The sequence below is a fragment of the Equus quagga genome, chromosome 11 (genome assembly GCF_021613505.1).
Source record: "Equus quagga isolate Etosha38 chromosome 11, UCLA_HA_Equagga_1.0, whole genome shotgun sequence".
Lineage (NCBI taxonomy): Eukaryota > Metazoa > Chordata > Mammalia > Perissodactyla > Equidae > Equus > Equus quagga.
The window spans coordinates 95,579,996-95,607,709 of NC_060277.1; the positions used below are offsets into that span (position 1 = coordinate 95,579,996).

Below are 27,714 nucleotides of genomic sequence, written 5' to 3' on the forward strand. Positions count from 1 at the left end.
CAGGCCCCGAACACAGGGTACAAATGAAGGGCATTGTTAAAAGACCGTGACCTCTGAAAACCCACCCTGAGCCTCCCCTCCTACAGTGCGTCAGCGTCAGCCCATCTTCTCTCGCCTGCGCCATCCAGCCGCCTCCTAATGGGGCTCCCTGCCCTGCCCCCAACATCACAGCCATCCCTGTGCCCTCGATCCTCCGTGAAGAAGGCCGTGGCCTCCCTCCACCACCGAGCTCCAGGCAGGTGTAGAAATGAGACAACGGGCCTGGTGAGAGCAGACCCACAGGTGCCATGTTTCAGGGGTGCTGTAACTAGCTCTCCCCAGGAAAAATTTGGGGACACAGGTGGGGGACCATAGATAAGCTGACAGTCGGAAACATGATGGGTGAAATGACAGCCATGCACAGGGACTATGTAGCAGAGAAGGGGCACCAGCTCAGCCTGGCCGGGACAGGTGGACGTCATGGAGGAAATGTTCCTGGAGTGAGGTCTGAGCTGGATCCCAGTGAGTGAGCAGGGACTGGCATTCCAGGCAGAGGGAATGGCAGGGACAAAGATCAGGAGGCAAGAAAGAGCATGGAGGATGCTGGCTGAGGGGACAGCGGGGGGGTGGGGGGACAGGGTCTGGGACGAACCACCACAGACCAATAAGGGGCCTGGACCCCAAGCTATAGGCCACGGGGAACGTGAAGCCCAGGAGAAAGCCGCTGAATCTGCATTCAGGCCGGACAGGGGCAGGGCAGGGCTGGGGGCTGAGAGGCCAGCAAGGAGGCTGCCCACTGGAGAGATGAGGAGGGCCTGGTGGCCCCGAAGGTGGGGCTCCCTCCAGTTGTCTCTTCACCCCCCCAACCTCCTAAGACTCCCCTCTCTCTGTCTTTCCTACACACAAGGCGGCCGTGAGGACACGAGGGATCTGGCCAAGGAGGGCGCCGGGCTCTCCGGGGTCCTGAGGACTCGGCACACACTCACCATCTCCGTAGGGCTAAGGGGTCTCCCCACCCCACTCCCCTAAACAGCCCCCACTGGATCTGTGTGTTAGTTTTATTTTCTTTGCTTTGGTCTATACAAAAAAACCAATAACCAAAAACATAAAGCGATAATAATAAAACTCTCCGCCAGGACCTCCCCAGCCCCCACCCCCATGTGCAGGAGGTGGTGGCGGGAGTCTGAAACAGGAAGGGGAAGAGAGCCCCTCACCGCACACCAGAGGGGTCAGCCAAGAGCACTTCTCAGGGGTCAGCTAGGGCAGTCGTGTGGGTCCACGGGCCCCCCCCCCCAGGAGGGGGCCAAGCCAATCAGTGTCCTGGAAAGAGGTGGGCAGCATCCTGGAGCGAGCGGGGGACTCTCTCCACATCTCCACCCCATGTTCCCGCACGGTCCCTGAACTTTTCAGGAGAAGCTTTGGATTCTGGGACTTTGGGTCTTAACTTGGGTCCTGGAGACCCCACGGGGCTCAGGACTGTTGGTCAGGTGGAGTTCAGTGAAAAAAATCAGACCCAGAGCAGGAAACACAGCCCTGTGGAGACCGGGGCAGCCCAGAGGGCCAGCAGGGGACAACAGAGTGGGTGGTTTGAGTCTAAAGCTGTGGTGGCTAGGGCCACAGGACCCTCTGGAGCCCCCTGGAGGCGTGGGGCTTGGTAGGAAATCACGGCCCCACTGCCCCTGGCTCAGGCCCTTTTCTGTCTTGCCCCACCGCCTGCACATAGCCTCTCCGACAAGGAGCCGCACCTGGGGGGTGGGGCAGACGTAGCGGGGTCAGGGCAGGCCTATGGCCCCTACAGCTCATGCCACCCTGTGTCACCTGCCTGCTACCCACAGAAGGGGCAGGACTCCTTGCCACCAGCAAAGATAACAGAATAAGGCAGCCAAGGCACGCCTTGCCTTCCTCAGGGGAACTCACAGCAAAAGGCCCCATACTTGCTCCCCCCAAAAAGGAGCCAGGGTTTCAACAGAAACATGAGAGGGCCTCCATGAGAAGGAGGTTCTAGAAGGAAGAGAAGGCCTCCTAGAGAAGGAGGTTCTAGAAGGGAGGGCCTCCTAGAGCAGAAGATTCTAGAAGGACGGGAAAGCATGTCTCAGCAGCTCGCAGGCATGAGGGAGGGCTGCAAAGTGGAAGGCACCGTACTGGGGCCAAGCGGCTAGGCCGGGATGTGGTCCGCCATGGTGTAGGGGGGCCGGAGGCCGTCGCTGTAGGCGTCATTGGGATAGTCCCCGTCCACGTCCATGTGCATGTCCAGGCCGTCCAGGGGCACGTCGCTCGAGTACATGGGGCGGTAGGTGGCATCCATGTCTGGGGAGGAGAAGGGGCTCTGTTCAAGGTCTGCAGGCCACGCTGCAGGGGGTCTGGACTCCTTAGCCTCCTCCTCTCCATCTGCCCACCCCCGGTGGGCCTGATCCCCCCAAACTCCCTTGTCAGGGGACCTAGAGGACATGGGGGTGCTGCACGGTGGTTGCCACTGGTCCTTTGGCCCTGGAGACGTGCCTCTCCCTCGCCCACAGCCACACAGCCCCTCCCACAGGGCTCTCCGGGGTCCTGAGGACTCGGCACACACTCACCATCTCCGTAGGGCTCATTGATGGGGATCATGCTCTGGGCCTGAGGAAGGAGACACAGAGAGACGTCAGGGAGGGGGAAAGGAGGAAAACGCAGGCTCTGGGCTGGGGGCAGCGCCAGCCGCTCCTGTAAAGAGGGCCGGGGCAAAGCAAAGAGCCGTGGAGGAGCTGAAGATAAGAGGGGTTACCCAGTGCCCTGATGAACTCCTGTCCTCAGGCACCTCCCTGAGGGTCGAGGGTCCCACCGCTCATGCTTGAGGGCACCCACAGAACTAGAGTATCGGTGGGAGGGGAGAGGACTGGAGAATGGGTGCCGGGAGCTGCCACACCCAGAGTCAGGGCAGCCACTGGCCTATACAGCACCTGTGCACAAGTTAGAAAAAGAAACCCCAGCCTCAAACACTATATTACTTAGAACAAAATTAAATGGCCACTTCAGTAGGTCAAAAAGAGATACTACTACTACCCAGTCTACTACTTCCATCTGCTGGACATTGTCATAAATGATCCAATTATAAAATAAAAATCTATGAAGTTGACACGATTAGGAGCTCCCTTAAAAGTGTTGTCCTTATGCAGTGCGCAACTTGCACAACAATATGTTGCAGTTCAACCCAGGTACTCACAGCCTCCCAGGCAGCCGGGTCATGCTTGAAGAGGGAGTTGGTGAGTTCCACAGACACGCGCTTACGGTAATCTGGGTTCTTGTCCTCGGAGATGCGGAATAAGACGGCAGCGGCGTAGGTGGCTGAGCAGAGAGAAAAGGAAAAGCCAAGTCAGCACCTACCTCCACTCGGGCTGAGGGAACGAGGCCCAGCCTCCTCCCTTGATCCCTCGCCCCCTTGCCCCCTCGCCCCCTTGCCCCCAGCCCAGCCCCTCACCGGTGCCCTCGTTGTGTGAGTGCAGCAGCTCCATGAGTGGGGCCGACGCCCCCTCAGCATCAATGGCGTCGGCTGCCTCCTTGTCCTGGGCCAGCTCGCACAGTACCCCGGCGGCCACGCGCTGGATGTTCTCCACCGAGGAGTACAGGAGCTGGGGGAGGGGGCGCAGGGGGAGGAGGTGTAAGGCAGGCCGGCAGCGCACCTCACAGCCCTGCCCATCGCCACCTCCCCTTTCTAGACAACCCAAGCTCATATGAGAAAGTGTGGAAAGTCTAAGAAAAATATAAAGAAATGGAAAAGAAACCCAGCCACAACTCCCCACCCAGACACAGCTTCTGTCAACACACTGGCGTATTTCCATTGGATTTTCATCATAGTACAACATTAATTTTGATTCCTGTTTTTTTCTCCTGACATTATAGCAGAAAGCATTTTCCTATATTACTAAAAAGCTTTTCTAAAAATCTTTGCGTTCATATTGATAAAAAACAAAGAATGCTAAAAAGCAAAACAACAACAAAGACAAAAAAACATCATGGATCACGATTGGCGGTGGCTATGGCACCAATCCCTCACTCTGAACTCTAGGACTTAAAGGGAAAAAAATTCAAAAGCCAAAAGTTCTTCAACATCATTGTATATAATGGATCATTCTTTGTTGAACCATTCCCTCATCACTGGACATCTTGTTTGTTTTCAATTATTATCAGTAACATGGAGATTGTTAGCTGTTTGCCCCTATTTTAAATTAAGCGATAGCATAAGGAGAGAGGTCCAGACGTGTTCTAATTGGTCAAAGCTTCCCTGCACAAATTGCAAACTTGCCTTCTGGAGAAGTTTTACGTCTTAGCTCCCATCAGCAGGGTATGAAACTGACTATTTCATTGCATCTTCACCAGCACAGGCCACTCCCATTTTTTTTTCTTTGCCAACTTGATAGTGGGAAATGGGCTCTCATGGGATGGTAGCAGGGTGGGGACATCATTTTTTTAAATTCCTGGATTTGAGCATTATTTGTTCAGGAGCCGCCTGGGGATTACTCCCAGCTCTGCCCATTAACTACGGGGTCTGGTATGAATGAGCTCTTTTATATGAAGGATATTAAACTCTTATCTGTTGTGATGCTCACAATTATTTTCCCAGTTTGCTGTTTACTTTTTAATACTTTTTAGGCTGTTTCTGACATACAAATGGCTTTAATGTTTATATGGTTGAATCTCAAGATTATTTTTTTCATTTGTGATCTCGTCCCTTGCTTTTGAGCTTGGAAAGCCATTTCCATGCGAGGTTTGCTAAGTGGTCACCCCTGGTGCGGCCATTTTTCTCCAAAGGTCTCTTGATGCCTGGTCCAGGCCCCTCAAGCTGTGGCTGCCAACCCTCCCCTGTCAGCAGTGGGGACAAGCAGGGGCGTGGGGCCCTCTCCTGCCCACCTAGCCAGACTCACCTGCACAAACAGGGGAATGGTGTTGAGTCGGAAGATCTCCATGCGGTTCATAGGATCCCGGGCGAGGATGTGCAGGGCTCCAGTGCAGCCCTCCACAATCTCCTCCATCCTCACGCCATCCTGCACGAGACGAGGCATCGGGGCATGACGACAGGTGGCTCCCTTAAACATGGCCACACGACCCATGACACTCTGACAAACCTCGGTGGTCCCTGGAGTTGGCATCAGTTCCAACTCGCCTCTCTACTTACACACTCATGTGCACACACATTCACAAGGAGACACCTTGACCCCCAGGGAGAGCCGCCACAGGCACCAACAGCTCACTCACTGTGTAGGGCTGCTGTGTGCCTGCAGCCACATGGCGCTGGGCATCCTGGTGGGCCTTGACCAGCAGCTGGACGAGGCGGGGGATGACCGCGGCCTCCTGCAGTGGGGCGTGGTTGGCTGGGCATAGGGCCAGGTTCCTGATCAGGCCAATGGTAGCCTGGCAAGAAAAGGGACAACAAGCAGGGCGTTTCTTGGGCCTCCGGAGGATCCTAATTTCCCAGCATCATGTCCTCCCTCCCCTATCATCTCTCTGTCCCCCACGCCACACACAGACATGCTGGAAGATCTCCAGGGAGTCATTCTACTCCCAGCCCATGTCCCTGATTGCACAGCATCTGTGAGTCCTCATGTCTAATGGCCTCTGCTAAAATGATACCCCAGTCCAGAACATTCCACCAGCCCCCCCGCCCTGACCATCACCTCATCCCCTGTCTCAATTCCCCTTACAGATACCATAGTCTGGCTTGCTTCTCTGATACTCCCCAAACCCTGACTATCAGGGAGTGCTTGCTATGGTGACGCCCAAGCCTCCTGCTTTGGTGATGCTCATGTTGTCATCAGGCCCCAGCAGGGCAGCTCTGGGAAGAGGTCTCCTCCCCAGGTGCCCCGTCTCCCAGGAGCCACTCTGGCCTCCCAGGGTCCCTCAGGGTCTTGCAAAGCAATTGATCATTTCATTTGATCTTCAAAACAAGAAGCCAGGAGGGCAGGGGTGAAAATCCTGTGAGAGATGATGCCGAGGGAACAGAATATCTGACATGCCAAGGCCACTTATCGCTTAGGCGCTGGGTCGGGATGCAAACCCTCCCCCACCGTGGGCTGGCAGCAGGGACCGAGCCCAATGAGGGGCCACACGCTGCCCTTTTCCCCTCACTATGGATTTTGTTTTAATTCAATGTATATAATCACTTAGAGTCATTCTTATCTGCACTGTTAAATTGTCTACAACTCAGCCAACAGGAGCCCCTGCCAGCTGGCTCTCCTCTACCCAGGCAGCCTCCTGAGGAGAAGGCTTCACCCCTTCACCTCTGACCCCCCCATGGCAGACACTAATGTCCCCTAGAATCCCCTCTACCCTTTGCCTTTTTCATATCCCTCCTGAGTTTTAGCAGGACACACAGCCATCTGACACATAACACACTGCTGGATGTGGCCAAATGACCAGGCTCTGGGGTGTGGGCTGAGGTGATGTGTGCCTTTCTGGTCACTACGAGCCCCTTCCCACTTCTCCGGGGCTGGAACGCATCTGTAGGGATGATACAGTCCCACCGCTTGCATGAGGACAAGCCTCTCGTCCAGACCCTCTGACACAAGAAGGATGCTGTCTGGACCAGCAGCATCACCTGGGAGCTTGTTAGAAACGCAGAGTCTCAGGCCCACCCCAGGCCCACTGAATCAGAACCTGCAGTTTAATGAGACCGCCCAGGGCGGTCACGTGCATATTACACTTGGAAGCTCCTCTCTGAGGGATGGCTGAGCTACAAGACGGAAAGACCCTGGGTCTCTCGAGCAGAGCCACTGTGGAGTTCTAAACCGTTATACAAGAGAGGAACCAACTGCCATCTTCTTGGAGCCACTGGATTTTAGCGCCTCTGCTACAATACTGTGCCTGTGCAGACACAGCTCCTAATCCTGCTGCAGAGGGCCCCTCCCCCTCCCCAACTCCCACCACAGCAGCAGTTGGTACCTTGACCAGCGGCCACTGGTTGGGCTGGTTGAGCAGCTTAACAATGGCCGGGATGCCGTAGTTGAGGCGCACAGAGTTCTGGGCCATCTCAGCCTCAGGGTGGCGGCTGGTGAGGTGGCGCAGGGCACAGACAGCTGGCTCCGTGATGTCGTCCTTGTCGCCGGCGCGCAGGATGGCGTGGATGAGCGCCTCCACGCCGCTGTTCTGCGTCACCAGCGTCTTGTTCTTGCTGTTGTTGCATGTCAGGTTGGACAGGGTGCCCGTGGCGCAGGTGAGGACGTTGACGTCGTCCACACTCAGCTGGTTCACCAGAATCTTCAGCACGCTCTCCAGGCCCTCCTAGGGTTGGGGGAGGCGGCGGAGAGTGAGGGAGACTCCCAACTCCAGGAAGTCTTCCCGGGTATGTCTGAGGCGAGCGAGATGGCCTAACGGGGTCTGAAGCCCACTCAGCTGATACTCGCTGGGGCCTCCCTGTGTGTGCCCGGGAACCTCCATCCCCGTGATCTTGCCATCCAGGAGGGGCAGCACCACCCTGTGGGGCAACTGAGGCTCAGAGAGGTTGAGGGGCTTGTCCCAGACCCATAGCTGGTGGGTGGATCTGAACCCAGGCCTGTGTCTAAGCTCCAGGCTCTTTCCTCCAACCCCTCCTGCCCCTCCTCTGCATCCTCAGATCCAGGCAGAGCCCTACTCAGGCCGAGGGAAGGCCCTGAGGCCAGGAGGAAGTTGTTGAGGAGGCCATGTGCCTCAGCGGCCGAGCTCACCCACTTTGACATGTTTCTCACTTTTCTGGGCCTTCACCACTGCCCCTCAGTATCCCCAGGCCAAACCTACTTTCAGGAAACATGCCTAATCCAGAAGCCTCATTTCTCCCAGGGGGTGCCAGTGGGCGTTGCGGTGGAACAGAAAAACCCTAGGGTCTGGGGTCAACAGTCCAGGGTTCAAATCCCAGCTCTGTCATTTACTAGCTGTGACCAAGGGCCATAACTTAACTCCCTGAGCCTCTGTTTCTTCATCTAACCAACAAGGCCCCAAACTCTACTTCCGCCTGTTGAAAGGGGTAAAGGAGCCCATGTCCGCGAGGGCCCAGCAGAGTCCAGCACACGGTAGCTGCTCAATAAACAGTCTGCTGATGGGCGGCTCTTAGGAAAGGCAGTCAGGTTGGCAGGAGGGACCAGGAGCCTTGTCCTGAAACTGTATTTTTCCTTATATTGTGTTTTTACGTCACTGGGGCCCCCAAGTTGTCTCTTGGCACACGATAGCTCCCCACCCTAGGGTCTAGGTCAAAACTGCTTCCCTAGTACCACCTGAACTCCAGCTTAGTGACATCAGCCCCCTTCATCTAATCTTCTTCCCAAATCCCTAATAGGGAGTAGAGCCTTAAGCTAAAGCCATGAAAGTCTTCAGGGTACTTCCAGCCTCAGCCATGACAGGGCAAGACTGAGAGGTCCCAGGCCTCCTGTGGCACCTAAAGTCAGACTCCCGGACAGGAGGCTGGACGTGCTAAGACGGCAGGATGAGGCGGCTGAAGAGGCCAGCCCAGGCCAGAGCGTCTCCCTCACCTGCTTGGTGGCCACATCCGAGAGGTTGCGCAGGGTCCAGAGGCAGTTCTGCACGAGGCGGGGGCTGTTGCTCGTCAGATGTTTGCCCAGAGCCTGCATCCCACCTGGGGCAGGGGTCAGGGGTCAAGTCAGCCATAGGAGAACACAGTTAACGGAGCCTGGCCACTAGACAGGGACCCCATGCTGGCCCTCGCGGCCACATGGGCCACCTCACAGTCCATAATACTCACCGGCCTCCACAATGGCAGGCTTATTGCTGGGACACACGGACAGCACCTTGAGCACACGGCTGGTGGTCCAGAGCAGCTTCTCATAACTGTAGTTGCGCATGATCTGCACGAGGACCTGGGGTCCTCCGTTGGCCAAGATGATGAGCTACGGGGAAGAGGGAGCATATGTGTAAGACGGACAGAGACTATGACAAGGGACAAGGAAGGGCGAGAGGGTCAACACAGCTGTCATTACTGAGCCTCAGCGAAAACCTGAATAGCTTTTGTGACTACTAAATAAGCCAAAATTTTGAAAAAAGGGTAATACACACTGCTGGCAGGGATGAGGTGAAACTGTCCTAACACACATCGCCACTGAGGGCACTGAAAACAATACAGTCCTTTTGGAAAGCAATCTGGTAATCGGGGTAAAGTCTAGAAGTATTAAAAACCCTTAGCCCTACAGATGAAAAATTTTCCACTCTTTGGGAAAAGCTGTGTACCCAAAGATGTTCATTACAGCATTGTTTACAAAGGTGGAACTGGGAGCAATCTAGATGCCCTCCCTCAGAATAAAGCCTGGGGCCTCCACTTAATGAAATGGGCCTTGCCATTACAGAGGGTGGTTTTGAGGACAATATAGCAAAAAAAGATTTTAAAAATATCGTCTAGAAAACAGATGCAAAGCTGTACATTTGCTATGGCCGCAGCTACATATAAATATGCCCGTGGATGGAAGGGGCCTTAATGGTGGGCTGCGGGTCCTGGTTGGGGGTGGGGAGGGGCCCACCTTGCTCTCCTGGTTGCCGTAGGCCAGCAGCTGCAGGCAGTCGGTGGTGATGGCCAGGAACTTGGGGTTGTTCTTGTTGAGCAGGGGCACCATCTTCTGCAGCCCATCGGCCAGGCGCACCGCCATCTTGGCGCCCTCCTGGTACAGCAGCAGGTTGTGCAGCGTGGTGATGGCATAGAACAGGACCGACTCCACAGGGGAGCTGGGACGGTGGCCAGGGGGTTAGTGTGAGTCGGGCCTGGCAGAAATGTGGGCCACCTCCCCCAGGAAGCCTTCCCCAATACTGATACCCCTATGGCAATAGCCCTTTGCTAAAATACTGTCCCTTGACCCAGCCCCGCTCTCATGCACAGAGCACACAGCACCTCTCCTCTCCCCCTGGGACCATGACTCCTCCTGATCCTCGGCTCCCAGCCCAGTGCTGAGCACATAGTAGGTCCCCTTGAACAGCAGTCCCTACTGAGCAAGTACCATGTGGAAGGTCACGTGCTAGCGAGGCCCTGCAAGGGGCTCAGAGGGGAGAGAGATCAGCATCTCCCCCTCAGGGAACTCGCAGCCTGGGATGGGGATGAGGAAAGAAGCTGCTCAACACTGCAGGGCTGGGAAAGATAAAGGTGGCAAGATACTTTGCACATGCTATTCCCTCTGCCTGGAAGGCTCTTCCCTTCATCTACGCTGGCTAAACTCCACTCATCTGCCAACTCCCTGCCATCAGAGTGAACAGCCTCTCAGCTCTGAGCAATCTCACACACCTCTGCCTTGGCCTACACCGTACCTGATAACTAACCTACTAATTACATGCCTGTCTCCCCTGCCAGGCTGTGAGCAGCTGAGCACCAGCACTGGGCGTGGTTCTGCACCTGGCACATGGTAGGGGCTCAATAAATGCATGGAAGCCCAGGGAAGGGAGGGGGGAAGCCCAAGCGGAGGAGGCCCCAGGCTCCCACAAGGAACAGGAGAGGGTACCTGAGCATGCGGACCAGGGCAGGAATGCCGCCTGACTTGAAGATGGCCAGCAGCCCCTCGCGGTGGTGGGAGAGGTTGTGCAGGATGCTGGTGGTGCAGCGGGCTGTGTCCAGGTCGCTGGTGTTCTGCATGGTACGCACGACGGCCGCCACCAGCTGCGGGGAGCCCATCAGTGCCCGCCGCGACGCCTCCTTCTTCGACAGCTGGTTGACAATCATGGCTGCCTTGGTCACCACCACCTTAGAGGGGAAGCAAGGATGAGAGGAAGTGAGCAGATGGGCTGGGCTGGCTGCCACTGTGAGAAGGGGGGGCCAGGAGACCCCCCCCAAAGCTCAGGTGGACCCAAGTCAGACTCTTCCCACTGATGGGGCTCTAGGTCAACAACCTCTCTCCACCCCAGGGAGGGTCCTCCCCTGCAGACACTTGACCTCTCCCCTCCCTGCCCTGCCCCGACCCCAGCAGGGCCCCTCACAGACCGGGTCCTCATCGTTGAGCAGTTTGGTGAGCTCGGGGAGGGCACGGGTGGCCAGCTCAGCGTCGTCCTGGTAATTGATGAGATGTACGATGGCCGACTTGAGCAGCTGGGATGGCTCGGCCAGCCGCTGCAGGTTGGTGGTCTGCCCCTCCACCTGGGTGGCCAGCAGCAGCGAGTTCTCCTCACTCGGCACGCCAGGACACATGGCCTCCCGCACCCGCTTGGCTCTGGCCGTCGTGGACATCTGGTACTCCAGGTCACCTGGGGGCCAATAGGCAGAGACTGAGCAGCAGGAGGTGGACAGGGGATGCTGCAGGGCACGCCTTACAGACAGCCCACTTGGGTTCTCTGGGCTGCCTCCCGCCCCAGGACAACTCGCGGTTCTGCCTCTAATCAATGACCTTGGGGAGGTCACCATCACCTCAGTTACATCATCTGTAAACGGGGGAACACTTATTCTGTCCATCACAGGGAATTCTTATGAGAATTAAATGAGATAAGCGTTGTGAACTGCCCTGAAAAGAAAGGAAACACGAGCCTGGCACACATCACTACAAAAATGTTAGCGATTATTACTGTGAATAGGAAGAGCTGACATTTTCTGAGTACTTGTTATGTGCATAGCAGTGAATTAAGAGCTCTTCTTATATTTTCTCTTTTAATCTTACAACAACCCTATAAGGTAAGTACTATTATTACCTCCACTTTACAGATGGGAAAACTGAGGCACAGAGGTTAGAAGAACCCAAGCTGCGATCTGAACTCTGACAGCCTGACTCCAGAGCCCAAACCCCAACTCTCTGCCCCGCTCTTAACCATCAGGGGGATAGGAGGAGACAACCCAGGTCCCTTTCAACCCTGAAATTTCGTGATTATATATATTACACTCTCATCATCCCCAGAGGAAGCAACTCTCCCATTGTATGGGCAGGCACGTAGAGGCCCAGAGGGCTGCTCAGTATCAGAGGGAAAGCCAGGACTGTGGTTTCAGAAAGCAGGACCTGGGTGGGTCTGGGAGTCCCACAAACAGGTGCCCAGGCTGCCCTGCCCTGGCACCGATGCCCCAGGGGAGGGAGGCAGAGGGTCCACCCTGCAATTAGCCAGGAAGGAGGAGACATCCACATGGCTCTCCCACCTGGATGCTGCACTTGTAGCTACTGACACAATGCCCGGCCCTGCCAAGCCGAGAGGCTTCCACCTGCTGCCAGGGAGGAGCCCCCTGGGGTGCAGAGGTTGAGCCTATAGTGCCCCAGCCCACCCTGCACCTTCCCCAGCTCCCACAGCCCAACTGCTGCAGTGTTCAGGGCCCTGGAGGCATCTGTGGATGGCGTTGGGACCCAGATATGCCTCTCCCCCACAGGCGGGGTGCCCTGGGCTGACGGGGCATCCCCATTCCTGACTAAGCCCCAGCACTGGGTCGGTCACCCCACTGCCTGGCCTTGGCCTATGCGCATGTCAGCATATGGTGGCCTAGTCTCCTCCCCACCCCCACCAGGAGCCCCCAGGCCTGAGAACTGCATCTCCTCTACCAGACTGGGGGCTCCCTGAGGGCTGGAGTTCTGCCTGCCCATCAAACTTGAGGCTCCTGGAGCAAAAGGACTGTGTCTTCCCCGCAGACCACGGTTCTCTAAGGGCAGTAGTAATGCCCCCTCGTCGTGCTGTAAGTTCATGGAAGGCAAGGACTGGGCCTCCTCCTTCAGACTGGAGGACAGGGTCGAGGCCTCCCCTCCACACCAGAGGCTCATGGAAGAGGAATCTGCCTCCCTCCCAGGTGGGGCGTCCTGAAGGAGCTGTGCCTCCTCCCTCAGACCGGGTGAATCTCTAAGAACAGGAGCTGTGCCTCCCCCCTCAGATTGGGAACCCCCTAAAGTCCGCCTTCTTTCTTTGGACCTCCCTCCAGAGCCCGGCCTGGTTTTCTGCTGGAATATTCCCATGGAACAGTCCCCAGGGATCCCGACCTTGGCTCTGGGGCACCCCCTGGGTGTAGGTGGTGGTCTTCTTGAGCGTGTACTGGCGCCCACAGGCCTCGTCCTCCTCCATCATGCCCTTGCTGCTGACTGAGGGCACGCAGGTGTTGGCGCCTGAGTGGATGCCCGAGTCGTAGGTGTACGTTTGCTGCCACTCGGTCACCTTGATGGGTTGTTCAATCAGGTTTATCACGTCCATGGTAGCTGCTGGGGACACAAAGGAGGGACGGGAAATCAGCCAGCCCCAGTGGGGCGTCCCACCGCCTGGCCCTGCCCCCAGCTTCAGCCCATCATCAGGCCCTGCCTGTCACCCCTTCCCCTACCACAGCCGTAAGGGCCCCAGTGGGCTGCCGTGGATGGAGGTGGGGGCAGAAGAGCACCAGGCCCAGGGAGAGACTGACCATCATGGGACACCCATGTGTGAGTCCTGGGCTTGCGTCTCTGACCTCCTGTCAGGGTGGGGTGAACTCCATGGTGGGTGGGGCAGTAAAGGGCCAGATACCGCAACCCAGGCCTGGGCTCACTCACCTTGCAGTCCCTGCCCAACACTCCCAGAGCAGAAAGCACTCACGGCCTCCAGCAGCTTCTGGGGTCCCACAGACCCACCCCCACCCACTGGGTCTCCCTGGGAAAGGCTGTGGAGTGAGGCAGCTGCACCCCAGGCACTGGACAGGACACCAGGTCAGGCAGGGAAGCAGCCAGACAGGTTTCTCTGGGGAGGCGAGGAGCCTGCTGGAGTAGTGGAGGGCGCCCCAGGCTCTCTCAGAGACCCTAGGATCTCACTTTCCTGCAGATGGGGCAGCATCACCAGTGATCCCAGAGGCCCAGGCCCTAAGACCCCGGTCTCTCCAGCACCCCACCTCCTAGAAGCCCTTCCCAGAATTCTGGGTCCCACCGACCAGTTCAAATCTCAGCCACATGCTACTGGGACAATTCAGCTCTCCGCGGAGCCTCCGTCCGCATCTGTATAGCGGGGTAGGACCACCTCCCTCGTAGGGTGTTGCGAGGACCATATTTGTAAGAACCCAGCACGGTGCCTGGCGCATAGTAGGTACTCCACAATGGTGGCCATGGCTGTGGCCACCAGTACTGCCTCTCCCCAAAGGCGTATTCTCCCCTCCTGGCCGCCTCGAAGCTGAGTGAGGGTATGGGGCGGGGCAGGCCTCAGCAGTGACTGCTCTTCAGGCGCCCCTCCCTCTCTCCCTGCAGGGACTGGGGGGACACTTGAGGTTAAGGAAGAGCTGGGCCTCACTCTGCACCAGGGAGGTGAATTCCCACTGGGTCTGTTCGGCTGCCCTGTCTCGGGAGCTGACCTCCGGCGTCCCACCCCTGGGAGGAGGGGCAGGGGAGCTGTGCTCCAGGGAGGGCCCTCCTTGTGCCAGACCTTTTACTAATGCTACCAGCCTCAAAAGCAGGTTTTGAGGCATGTGCTTGTTTCCCCATTTACAGATGGGGAAACTGAGGCTGCACCAGGTAAAGTAGCACAGTGGAGAAATGCCGGGCCCAGGCACAGGCACGAGTGACACCCACGTCTGTGGGCTTTGCACACCAGTGTGACCTCAGACAGCACGCAGACCCTAGGCTGGTCCAGCCATGAGGTGGCAGCCCCAAGCACCTCAAACCTGCTGTGTTGGGGGACGGGGTGAGGACAGGGGTGGGGTGGCCAGTGCAGCCTGGCCCCACCCCAGGAGCAAAGGTCACCAGGGATATGTCTTCCCAGTGCCACCCTCAAGGAGGAGGATGAAGGATTCTTCAGGTCTCCTCCCCTGCCGTGAGCATACCTGTAACAGGCCGAGGCAGGAGTCCGAGCAGCTCCAGCCATCACTTTCCTCCCCTCGCATCACCCCAATGACTCAGAGTTTCAGGCCGATAAACAGAAGCAGGCTCAGAACACCAGACAGCAGGTTCAGTGCCACCAGATGTGTCCAGCTGCTTCCCAAGCACTGGCCAAGTGTGGCTATTTCAGGAGGAGCTCCCCGCCCCCACCTTAACCACACACTGCCCAGCACCCCGCCTCCCTGGAGGGAGAGAGAGAATAGAGGAGTCTGGGAGGAGTAAGCCTGTCACAGAGCCGCCCAGGGAGGAGAGAACGCGCCCAGGGAGGAGAGAACTCGCAGGAGGCTGGGACAGCCCAGCCGGGAGCAGGTGAAGCTGCCTCTGTAGTAAATACAGTTGCATTAACCCTTTAGATTCCACTTTGCCAGACGAAGTGGATGCTGTGCCTCAGTCTCCAGACGAACTGGACATCTGCAGCTCTGAGCAGGAAAAACACCCCGGGCAGGTCGTGCAAGTCGCAAGGCCCTCGCCAGGAAAGCCGGCTGCTACCCCCGGGGCTTCTCAGCCGCCAGAGGGGCGTGGGCCTGGCCTGGAACCTCAGGGATTATCTTCCCTCTGGCCCTGTGTCCAACATCCACCGAGTTCAAGGCTGGCCACAGGAGGGGCGTTGCCTCAGCAGGCCCCTCACCACCCCGCCCACCCAGGCCTGGAGCCAAGAGAAGCTGAGGGCTGGACAGCCGCCCAGGGGCGAGACAGAGGCCACAGGGAGGTCAAAGGGTCCACAGGGGAGGGGTGTCCGTGTGTTTACTAACAAATGAATCTCCTGCTTCCCCGGAAGCGACTCTGGCAGGCATTTGATTACCCCAATTTCTAGGTGAGGAACGTGAGGATCCACATGGAGAACATGGCGTCACTGCTCAAATCCAGGTCTGCTTCACTGTGTGAGGCAGGGCCGCCCCCTACTCCTCACTGGGGATCCAGGGAGAGAGGGATGCCTAGGGTCAGGGAGCGAGGGCCAGACACCCTGCTGCAGAGGAGAGCGAGGGGCAGGGTGGATGAGGGCATGGCTGGAGCTGAACCCCCTGGCCAAGGCGGGGCTGGAGAGGCCTACGGTGCTCACAGTGGGAGGCAGAGGAGGGGCCGGGAAATCAGGAGTCCCAGCTTCCAGTCCCAGCTCTGCCACAAACTTGCTGGGTGTCCTTGGGCAATTACTTTCCCTCTCTGTGTTTCACCTACAGAAAGGGTGGCTCAGGTGATCTCAGAGGAATGTTGATGTCTAAGACTCTAGGAATAAGGAAGCAGGATTCTCAGGATGGATAAGAGAAGGCGGAGGGTGGGCAAGGGCAGAGCAGGAAAGCAACTCAGAGAGGACACACACCAGAACTCTCCTTGAGGGAAGGACCATGGGGAGAGCTCTTCCTGCAACAAGAAGGCCAGAAGTTAGACCTCAGGCAGGACGGTCAACCAGCCCCACCTTTCTCCCCACCTACTCCCCAGGAGAACCAGGGAAATTCTCCCAGAAGAAACACAAGTGCTGTTTTTGCAGTTCCCAGGGTGGAGGGGGCCGCACCCAGTTTGGTCTCATCCCTCTCCACCCTGGACCTGAAGTAAGACCTGCCACAGTGTCCCTGGACAGAGCCAGGGTGGAAGCGGGCGAGACAGACGTGGGCCCTGCCCATGCACCCTGGCCAGGGACGGGCAGAGCCAGACACAGAGCGGTTGTCTGAGCTGAATGGGGGGGCCTTTGTTTAGCACACGCTCTATTGTTGGCAACATGGAAGGAAGAAGCCAGTTCAAAGATCACAGGGTGGGGCGGAGAACAGCAAGGGACAGGAAGACAGAAGATGCGGACCTGGAGAGGGTGTGCAAAGGACCCTTCTTCCCCCAAAATGGTCCACACTGGGTAGGAATCTTCGAGCAAGCAACGAGGCATACCCTGCCCTTCATTCCTTCTTCCTCCCTGGCTCGGTCAACCAAGCGGGTTGGCGGTGGGCACCCTAAAGCCAAGACTGTCCCAGCAGAGTGTGGCCCAGCCCTAACGTTAAAAATAACTCCCACCAGAGCTACATCAGGCTCCTGCCCCCACCAGCACCCGCCGTCAGTGACGGGCACAGCTGGGCTGGGCTGCAGGGCGCCAAGTGTCAGTAAGACACCTGGAAATAGGGACAGGAATGGGCTGCCAAGAGGCATGCTGGACCCAGGCTCTGAAACCCTGCATTAGAGGATGAGAAGAGCAGGCAGGCCCAGGTCCCCCGAAGTTGCTTGGGCCAGAGGCCAGCACCCTGTGCAGACTCGGATCACCTGCTCAGACAGTGACAGGGGAAGGGAGCTATGGGCAGGGCGGGAGGGCATGGGAGTCAGAGAGGGGCTCCATCCAGGGCCATTACTCCCTGGCCCTGTGCCCTTGGGCAAGTCACTCAATTTCCTTATGGCTCGAACACACCCATGACCATGGGAGCCCTGTCACAGTAAAGGCCCAGGCAACCGTCTTTCTCTTAGAGAAGCAAAGAAATGACAGAGGAAGTGGCCGGCAGAGACAGGCCTGGCAAGGTGCCTGGCAGGCAGCCTGCTCTTTTGGGACCCAGGCCTCCTTTCCCTGACCTCAGACAAGGGCTAGGCGGGGAGCTGCCTCCGAGCCCTAGGCCCGAGTCCCTGGGGTGGGGTGGAGCATGGCTGGAGAGGAGGAGCTATGTCCGGGTCCTGGGAGGGGAGAGGAGGCCAGGTGGAGACACCGTACTGCCCTCACCCCAGTCATATGTGCTGCCTCCTGCAGCCAGTGGTGGTCAGGCCAGCCAGGCATGGACATTCCCCACATAGCAGCCCCCAGGGAGAGGCTGGCTCAACAGGGTCAGCCCCCACCCTTCCCCACTCTGTCTCTGGCTCCAGCTGAGATCTGGCCAGCGGTCCCAAGCACAGATGGAAACAGACTCTAGAAAAGTACAGAGACAGACGTCAGTTCTTCCCTTGGGAGCCCTGTCTCCCCCATCAGGCTGGAGCTTCCCAACTAGGCCTCTCCCCTCAGACCGGCGACTCCAGGAGGAAACTCCTGCACACTAGAGATTCCTTGGCAGAGACTGTGGTCTCACCCTCCCCGAGACTGGTCTTTCCAAGGGGGCAGAGACTAAATAAAGCAGGCGCCATGCATGGCCAGGGCCCTGGAGACAGTGAAGACAGAGGAGCCCATCCTGCACTTCCGGAGGAAAACCCTCAGTTCCGGTCTGGAGGACAGCCCAAGCTGTCGCCAGGACCGGCTGGGGGTGGGGGAGGCTCAGGTCAGGCTGACCCAGCTGCTGTTGGTTTTCTTCCTTCTGGGCTCCTTCCCAAAGCAAACAAACCAGGGTGGGAAAACGAAGGGGACCAGGAGGAGCGGAAATGTCCGCCAGGTGGCTCGACCCCGGGAGCCTCTGGGCTCCCCTGGACAGGGCTCCAGCTGGAGCTCCATTACCAGCTGGTGACCCCGGGTGGGCAAAATCCCAAACCGGCAGATGACCCCAAACCAGGGCTCCCAGGAATGGAAAAACACTTCACCTAGTCTCGGGAAACAACAGCAAGGGGCTGACGTGTGTCAGTGACGTATCTCCAGCCACGAGTGCCCACTGTCCTCACCTGACCACCTCCAGGGAGCTTGGGCAGCCCTGACCCCAGCTGGCATCCACCCCCTAGCGTGTGATTGCCCAGGGGTTCATCCTGCAGGGGTGGCTGCCTGGCCTTCTCCTGGAAGCGCAGAGAAGACCCGACTATTAGTTCCCTGTTCAGCATTTGCTGGAGAAAACTCGGATTTAGATAAAGGTTTGGATAGAATTTGTTACTGTATGCAGAGCATGAGATCATCCAGATCGAGGCTAAGAAACAAGAGGATGCTAAGAAAAGAGAAGGGAAAGAAATGTTAGCGGTAGTTGCCTCGACGGAGCGGCATCATGGGAGATGTTTTTTCTTCTCTCATAAACTTTTCTAAACTTCCCAACTGCTTTGTAAAATGATCAGATATTACTTTTTCAATCAAGAGGGAGGAGGAGTCGTGTAGTCCAACCCCTGTTCACCCTCAAATAAGCAGGTACCGATTGCCCAGCCCCGTTCCAACTCTCCTCCCCTCCCCGCCACTCACTGGAGACAATAAACCGCTGTCCCCATGGTGGGGACAGAAAGCAGGCCATGTAACCCACACGCAGGTCTCAGGGAGCTGACCTTCCAGCCCTGAGGGCCCCCAACGGCTGAGGTGCCAGGAGCAAAGATGAGTGGTCACAGAGCTTTCTCTTCAGGCCCGGCCAAGGAAATTGCTGGAAACTGGGGCAGTCCATGCCCCCAGACCTCCACAGCTTCAACTGCGTCCCAGGAGAGAGGCCTCACAGTGTCCCTTACAGGGACACAAACCCCAGTGAGCTGCCCCAGTCACACTGCTCTTTCTCTTCACAGGGGTCACTGGGCCAGCCTGCTCATGGACACCTGCCCCTCTCACTGCCCGGGCCCTCTTCTCCCAAAAGACACAACACTAAGAGTATCCCCAGGGACCCCAACAGACCTCAGACTCACCCCAAAGGGCACGGATCCCTGCCTGCCCTCTCTCCTGGGACAGGATGGCCTCCCCAGCTCAGAGGGATGGTGCCCTCCTCATCCTCTTCAGAAAAGAGTCAGCTCTGAGCCTCCCTCTCTCCCCGGCTCTTCAATTCAAGATCTCCTCTCTCACAGGAGGGTCTTCCTCCTGTCTAGCCTCCGCTCCAACCACAGGAGCATCACTTCCAGATGTTCTTGTGGCCTCGGGGGGTGACAGAAAACTGCAAACCCATCAGCCTCTTGCAATCAGGGTGACAGCAATCAGCCAGACTGAGTTCATTCTCTTTCCTTCTCTGCCACATCAAGTCCTGCAGTCTTCTCTTCTCCAGGATCAATACTCCCCATGCCCGGGATCCCCCCTGACTTCAAGGGACCCAGAAGCCCAGTGCTGATAGGCCCAGGACCCAGGCTGTGCCGACACAGACAGAACCCCGATTTTGGGGTCAGGTACCCCGTTGGCAGGTGCCAGAGCCAAGCAGGTCAGAGAAGACAGTGACACCAGCCCCTCCCTCGAGGACCAAGGTTCTAGCTGACCCCATCCCCATCCCCAGAAAGGCCCCCCAGCAGTCGAAAACCCCTACTCCCAGCACAGAGTCCCCCAGGCTCCAAAGCAGAAGATGGCCGGCTCCCCGCCCAAGAGCAGCCTGGCAGCACTGGCTGGCACAATCCAGCGGGACGCTGGCCCCGTCCTAAATCTGACTCTCATTTCTCTCCGCTCCACCAGGAGCAGGCCCCCTTTATCTTGGCACAGCCTCAGACCCCAGCAAGGCAGACAACTCCCACTTCCCATACAGGGACAAGCCCAGAACAGCCCAGGGCTCTGCCCTACTCAAGCCAGGGAGCACCAGGAGCTTGGACCCCTGCCCTCTTCTCTGCGCCCCAACCTCCTCCTCCACAGCCCCTGGCCTTGGGGAAACAACTCCCTCCACCGAGCCCCAGGGGAGGTTTCAGAGTGCTGCAGGCCAGGACATGAGTCACCCTCACCTGACAAACCTGCTCCCACCTTCGCCACCCATACACACCTTCCTGGGCCCTTCTGAATTCTCTTCCACCAAACGCCCAAGCAGAGGCTCTTAAAAAGGGGTGGCAGAAAAATTCTTCACAGTGGGGGTGATACAGCAGGATGGGCTCTAGGTCTGGAGCCAAAGGACCCAAATGCAAGTCTTGACCCTGCTTGGGTCTCGCCGTGCAACCTTGGCCAAGTTACTTAACTTCCCTGAGTTTCAATTTCCTCATCTGTTGAATGGAGTTAGGATACCTGCCTCTAGGGACAGTCATAAGGATTCAGTGAGGACAGTTCATCAAAGTGTTTGGTATCTGAAAAGTCCCCCCCTTGCCTTTTAGGTAACCATGTGTCAAGTACCTACTGCATAGGTAGGTATTATTATTCCCATTTTGCCAAGGAGGTCACTGAGGCTCAGAGAGTTGAAGCGACTTGACCAAGGCCACATAGGTAATGAGTGACAGGGGTGGGATTCAAACCCAGCTCAACCCAAGCCCAAATAGCTCTTCTCAAAACTGCCTGACTATAATCTCTCTCTGAATAAACAGCCCTTCCCTCCTGCAGGTGAGCCAATTGCCTCTTCTCATTCTAAGGTAGCTCCTCTGCCCAACCCCTCCCAGGCCAGGGGAGACATCCCCTGCAGCCCCCATTTGCGCATCTACTCCCCGTGGCTGCCAAGCCTGGTCTGAATCTCCTCCATTCCTACACATTGCCTTCTCAAAGCCTCAGCCCCGGGGAAGCCCAAAGAGAGGTTCCAGAGGGAACAGGGTGGAGCTGGGGTGCAGGGCTGGGGCGGGGTGGAGGGGGTGGAGACGGCTCAAGGCACCCAAGCTAGGGCTTGGTCCAGCAAGAAGTGACTAATTGGCCCCTGCCTTTTTTCCCTTCTCCCTCCTGTCCAGTAAGCAGCCAGTTTTCACCAGGCACCTCCTAGCAATACTTCCTCAGTATTATCTTTTCATCACAGCCACAAACCAGATTAGCTAAACTAATCATTGAACCAATGTAATTACAATGCCTTCCCCTCCTCCACTTTGGCAGAGAGGAGGGAAAACAGGTTATTTTTGCCCAAACTCCATACCCTTGTGGCTCCCCAGAGGTACCCCACCCACCAGAGCAGAAGAAGGATGGGGGTCCCTCCTCAGTCTCCCCCTAACCCAGGGCGGGGCCTGATCCCTGCCCAGGGGCACATGAGCAGGGAGGGTCTGACCCTCGCCCCCACTCTTCCATCTCCAACCACCTAAGAGGAGGTAGGGTCTTCCCAAGCGAGTCAGGGCAAGCAGCCCCGATTCCCCCTCAATTTTCCCTTCCCCCCAGGACTGAGGGAGAACCTGACACTTACATTCTCCCTCTGTTCCCCAAGGAGGCTGGGCTCCAAATCCCAGCAAAAAGACCACACTTCAGATTTTTTAAAACCTGTGTGAAAGCGGAGGGAGATCCCCAACTCTGGCCAGGAAAGGGGCTCTCAGGGAATGGGAGTGGGGTGACCAGTGCAACTCTGCCTGCAATATTCTCCCTAAAAGCCTTCCTCCTGTCCCAACGTTCCCCATCAAACTCTCCAGGAAAAGGGATGGGTGGGGGACGGACTGCAAAGCCTCCAGAAGGAATGCACCTTGGGAATCCAGAAATCAAATGGAAATCAAGCCCCATTGCTCCTTGCTTTTGGGCCTCAACTGCCAGCCAGCTAAATAACGTGGGGGATGGGGTAGAGGAAAAAAAAGAACAATCGCTCCCCCCACCCTCGTCTGTTTGGCCCGGCCCTGCCCCACCCCCATTCCTGGGGAGGGGGGCAGAGCTGGGGAGAGAGCCACTCGCCGAGGCCTCAAGCGAGGGGGTGTGGTGGTCCCCGGAGGCCGGAAGAGAAGGAAGAAGCTGCTTCCCCTTTCGGCCCACCCCCCCCCCCATCCCGGCCCCCACCTCAGGCCTCAGGGGCCCAGCAAACAGGATGGAAGTGGGGGCGGGGAGGCAGGGTCAGAGCGCAGGCACTGGCCTCGGTTCAGCCAGGCTGGCTGGGGGAGGGGGCTTTGCTCAAGAAGGACCCCGTAAGCCTGGGGAAAGCCTTGGGCAAGGAGGCAGGAAAACCCCCAGAGAAAGCTGCCCTGAATACTTCCTACTGGAAAGTTTGTTTTGGGTGATTTTTCCGGCAATAAGAGGAGAGAAGAAGGATGGGCTTGTTCCTACATCAACACTCTGGAAGTGGCATCTACTGGAAACTGGGCCAGTCAATTCTCTACCCATGCACGACCCCTCCGCTCAGACCCCCGTCCGAGCCACTGGTGCCAGACACCAGCTTGGCGTGGAGCCGGGCTCTGCGCCAGTCCCACTATGATCCCATCCCACCTCCCCTGGCGGAGCCCTGGCCCGGCACCCACCGGAGGGGAGGGAGGCGCCGCAGGCACAGAACCAACGAGGCTCCGGGAGTTGGGAGGGCAGAGCCTCTGGACTCCGTGTGCTCACCTGCTCGGCAGGTGGGGCCCGCGTCGCTGGGAAAATGTGCGCTCGGCCCCCACAGTTGGGCAAGCCGGGAGCAGACAATAGGGCCCCACCCAGGCCTGGGGGAGTAGGGAGGGAGGGAAAGAGAGGATGACGCGTGAGGTGGGGTGAGGGTGGCCCCAAAGAGACCAGCGGCAGCAAGTTTCCAAACAGTAAATTCCTGACTACAGAGTGAGCCCTGGGACGCAGGCGGAGCAGGTCAAAGTCTCCCCGCAGGACTCAGGGAGAGTCAGGGACGCGGCATCGGGCGAGCTCCGCGGCCCCGGGGGAGGCGCGACCCCGGAGACACCTGCCCTGATCCCTCTCCACCCTGCCCAGATCTCCGGCTCACGGAGCCCCCAAGCGCACTCGGCCCGAAACCTCGCGCCCCTTTAGTCGCCGCGCCCAGGACCCCAGCGCGCCCCCTGCCGCTGGTGCAGGGTGGCGCCCCCTGACGCCCGCCCTCACCTGCCCCAAGACGGCGGGGATCGGCCGCTCCGCCGCTCGCCGCCCTTCCCTCGCCCCAGCGCTACCTGCCCCGATCGTCCGCACCTGCGTGTGGAGCCTGGCCGGGCTGGGTAGGGGTCGGGCCGGGCTGGGAGCCGGCGCGGGCAGCGAACTGAGCTCGGCGCGCTCGGGCGGCGGCTGCTCCGGACTCTGGCCAAGGCAGCAACTCAGTAACCGAACAAAAGGCGAAGGGACCTGACAGCCAAGCCACGCCTCTCGCCCCCTCGAAGCTCCGCCCCTGAGGGAGACGCCCACCCTCTAATACCGGCTCACAGGCCGCCTCGCCTGACTGTCCCATCGAGGGGCGGAGCCTCGCGCCCAGTTCTCTTCCATCGCCACCTCTGTTTATCCGCTGGCCATTGGCCCCAGGGACTGCCAGTCGGCTCTGGGGACGGCCTCCAACTTGAGGTTTCCATCGTAACTCCGCACCTATTGGCAGATAGAAGGTTACCTCTTCCTGATTGGGCAAGGTGTTGTCAGTGAGACTAAGGAAAGAACCAATGGGAGGGACGGGGTGTGTCTTGCCCCACCCTAGCTCTGAGCAGGTAAGACTCACCACTCTCCCCTTCCCCCTACCTGTCCAACAGGTGAGTCAGGAGGCGCCATGGGAAAGGACAGACGCCTTCCCCAGCCAGCCAACTCAGCGTCAGGCATAATGCTTCTTTGGGCTTATTCACCCTTGCCACAAAGTGATAATAACATATTTGTATAGCACTTCATAGGCTGTTTGCTGGGTTGGGATTTTTTTCCCCAAAGAAGGAATGCTCATGAGATTTAGAATTAGAAGGCCTGGGTTTGGGTTCTGCCACTTAGCAGCTATATGATTTTAGGCAAGTTACTTCATCGTTCCCCCTGTTTCTCCTCATCTGTAAAATGGGTACATTGGCTCTCTCTCTCTCTCTCTCTCTCTCTCTTAACAGGGTGTGTGGGGATGACATGAAGTAAGGTTTGTGAAATCACTTGGACAATTGCTAAATGTTAGAATTTAATGATATGGTTTTTTTTTTTTTCATTCTCATGGTTGTTCTGAAAAATTGTTAGGACAACAAAATGATCCTCATTTCAAAGATGAGGAAACTGAGGTTCAGAGAGGTCACAAAACTAGAAAGTGGCACATCCTAAACTAGAACCCCTTTCTTCTAATTTCAAGGCTCACCAAACCACATGTTCTCCTGGTGGATTAACAGCACTGACATAAATGTCAGAGCAGTGGGGAGGAGCCAACAAAAAGGCAAAAACAAATTCTGGAAAGAGACAGGAGAGCAGGGATTTGGGACGAAGATAAAGTATTTGGTGGGTATGCAGAAAATCAGGCAGTAAGGAAATCAACACTGGCCTGAAAGAAATGGGGCAGCAGGCCCTTCAGTAGTGGAAGAGTCTGGGTTAGTTACCAGAAAGCCCTTCCCAACAGGCAGGTTAAGAAAACAACGGTCTGGGGCCAGCCCGGTGGCACAGCAGTTAAGTTTGCATGTTCTGCTTCTCAGCGGCCCGGGGTTTACCGGTTCGGATCCTAGGTGCGGACATGGCACCACTTGGCAAGCCATGCTGTCGTAGGCGTCCCACATATATAAAAAAAAAAAAAGTGGAGGAAGATGGTGACAGATATTAGCTCAGGGCCAACATTCCTCAGCAAAAAAGAGGAGGATTGGCAGCAGATGTTAGCTCAGGGCTAATCTTCCTCAAAAAAAAAAAAAGAAGAAGAAGAAGACAAGGGTCTTTCCTTCCTGTAGTTGATGAAATGAGTGCTGCTGGTGGTTGTATTGTGTGTCAGGGGTCCTATAGACCTTCATTCATCAACACTTAAGTATCGAGCACCAACTGTATGCAAGGCACTGAGTTAGAGCCTGGTGACATGGAAAATCAAAATGATCCCAACTTTCAAAGGACTCCCAGAGGGCTAAGTGTAAACAGGTCAGCTTAGCCAGTCTGTGTGTGTGCATGCGTGTAGGGGGAGGGGTTGTTCAGGAAAGGGTCCTCCCTCAAAGAAGCGTTAGAGTCCCAAAGCTAGCACATAGGTGAGCTGGGTGAAGGAAGCCCAGGAGCATCCTTGACCACTTTCCCCACCAGGAAAGATGGCTGAACAGTCACACTTCTGAGGGTTATGCCATCCAAGAGGTCTTCCTGGAGTGGGTCACCCCTGCCCACTCACCTACACCCCTGCTACACTGTGCAGTGACCAGCCCCCAGCTTGGGAGGAAAAGAGCTCACCCTCCTAGGCTGGGTTTCACTTCCTCCCTCTCCCACTTCCCACCTTCCCCTCCCTGTCCACTTCCCTCCTCCCCACCACCCCCCAACACACACACACAGGCATATACCCTTCCCAGACCAGTGCCTGGCTCTACTCCTTCCTTTCTCCTGACTTCAGCATACAGGCAGGGTAGGGCTGGTTGGCTGCAGACGGGTTGGGGAGCCCGGGCTGGGTGGAGGGGCAGAAACAAGGCTTCAGAGTAAAGCCTGTGCGTGTGTGTGTCTCCCCAGAATGCTCCCTGTGTGTCAGCCTGGAACATGCTGCAACACGCCAGCCCCAAGCTCAGCGCTCAGGCCAGCCCGGGGCTGGGCGGAGGCACGGCCACTGCAGCCGGAAAGGCTGGGATGAGAGCTGCGTCTCTCCTCCCAGGTCAAGGGGTTTTCTGCACATCTATTAAGCACCTACTACATGCCTGCCAGGTACTGAGGATTCATCTGTAGGATACAGAAAAGAATCAGAAAATGATGTTGACGAATCAGTTGTCCATATAGGGGATTTGGTCTCACAGGGCAGGAAGGTGCCTAGGGACAGGGATGAGAGTCACTGTGTGACAGTCTCCTCTGTAGCTAGAACTTGAAGGAAAGGCCACAAGACCATCTTACCCAGTCCCCTGCCTCCCAGCCTTTAAAGGCAGGGATTTCTCTGTTTGACAAATCTCCAGGAGAGGAGAGTCTCCAGCCTCCCTTACATGAATGTCCTTGTCTCCTTATTCTAACACTGGCAAGTTCCTTCTCATGTCTAGCCTCAATTCGTATTCCTGCAGTTTACACTCATTTCTCTTGTCCAGAGTTCAGTGGAAGCAGAGTCCTTGGGCCTCCAAGAACACATACAGTTAATTCAACACTGCAGCTTTCCGGGGCCTTGGAATAAAGAAGGTAAGGGCGCCCAGTGGCCCATTCCAAGCTGCCCCAGAGACAGAAGCTACTGGCAGACAGGGGTCCAAGGAGGGGCTGTTGGGAGGGAGGGGAGCTGGTGGCGGACGGGGAGGCGCTTCCCTGGGGGAAGGTGAACAACAGCCAAGTGCCCTCCCCACTTGATCTGGCTTCCCCTCCCCCCCCAGGAGGCCTCTGGGCCATATAAGGAGGTGAGAGTTTCTGTTGTCTGTTCAAACTCAGCCCTTTCTCTGTGGGGCCCCTTCCCCAGACAGAGGCAGGCAGAGATTTAGATCTGCACAAGCCACACACAACCTTCTGTGCTCACACCTCAGGGATAACGCTCATGGGCACAGATTCAGATACACAAATGCCAGATGTGTTAGCGCTCTCTCCCCAACACACAAATACACACACACACACACACACACACACACACACCCCTTCTTCCCTCCTCTTCGGCTGTGGTGGCCTCAGGGACACTCAGGGATGGCTACCTCTATCGAGAGAGACCAGGGTGAGGATCTGGGTTGCTAAACTTCAGGCTGAGGCTGGGCCCTTTCATCACACCGCAGCTCCCTCTCCCGTGGCGTTCCAGCAGAGGGAAAGGAAAGCCCACAAGCCGGGGTCCTTCCCAGGTGGCAGGCTGGAATCAGCTGGCAAGAAGAAAAGCGAGAAGCATCTTGAGCACAGGCCGTCTCTGAGCCCGGGGGCAGAGCCATTGTAGATCCGGGAAAGGGGCCCCTGTGCTGAGTGGCGCCCCTCCAAAGGTCCCCTCTCCAGCCCTCCTTGGGTTGAGCCCTCCACACATGGCCAAAGGGATGAGCCTACACAGAGTTGATAGCTCTCCCCTTCAAGACCACACTCTGGGTACGGAAACTCTGCAATTCCTTGCCCAGCGATGACCCGGCTTCTAGGGCTGCGGTCTCTCACTCCAGCCCTTCCTCCTGAGGACAGCAGCACCGTACGTAGTATGTGCACATTTAGGCAAAGTGGTGATGAGGGGCAGTTGTGGGGCGGGGTGGACACAGCACAGACAAGCAAGCTGGGGTGTCTACACACATGTGCTGGAGGCCCTTTGTGGTGTCGGGGACCCCAGGGTTCAAAGGGAAGGGGAGATGGCCCAGGGGCTGGGGGCCAGGGGCCAGTGATCCTGGAGCTGCTGTGTTCTGAGGAGTCTGAGAATTCTCAGTTCCATCTTGGTCATTGCGGAGATGTACTTGTCAAGCTATAGCTTATTTAACAGTTTGTTTGCTCGGTTTTATCTTTTTTGGACTACAGTGTGTGGACCTCCCTTTGCACTCCTGCCCCTGCCCCCTTGTGTTGCAGGGGACTTACTCCGGGTGACCCCTTCAGGGCTGGGGAGGGGAGACTGGCTCCCAAACTCTTCTAGCGGGAGGGGCCCAAGCATCAGGGGAGCAGGAGCAGGGCAGG

The 27,714-nt window shown here is 57.2% G+C and overlaps 1 protein-coding gene across 2 annotated transcripts; it reads right to left on the reverse strand.

Moving 5' to 3' along the window:
• Positions 1-1,023: 1,023 nt before the first annotated feature.
• On the reverse strand, positions 1,024-23,353 carry JUP (junction plakoglobin). 2 transcript variants are annotated; one of them, XM_046677319.1, is made up of 14 exons: positions 23,206-23,353; positions 12,846-13,061; positions 10,889-11,148; positions 10,413-10,651; positions 9,447-9,648; positions 8,678-8,822; positions 8,448-8,551; positions 6,889-7,227; positions 5,206-5,361; positions 4,875-4,994; positions 3,431-3,581; positions 3,176-3,297; positions 2,553-2,592; positions 1,024-2,286 (listed from the first exon to the last, which is right to left on the reverse strand). In XM_046677319.1, the coding sequence occupies exons 2-14, from the start codon at positions 13,051-13,053 to the stop codon at positions 2,135-2,137; spliced, it is 2,238 nt and encodes a 745-aa protein (XP_046533275.1). In that variant the 5' UTR covers positions 13,054-13,061; positions 23,206-23,353; the 3' UTR covers positions 1,024-2,134. The 2 variants fall into 2 exon arrangements, with proteins under 2 accessions (XP_046533275.1, XP_046533276.1); XM_046677320.1 differs by having other exon boundaries at positions 12,846-13,058; positions 23,206-23,324.
• Between the last annotated feature and the right edge of the window lie 4,361 nt (positions 23,354-27,714).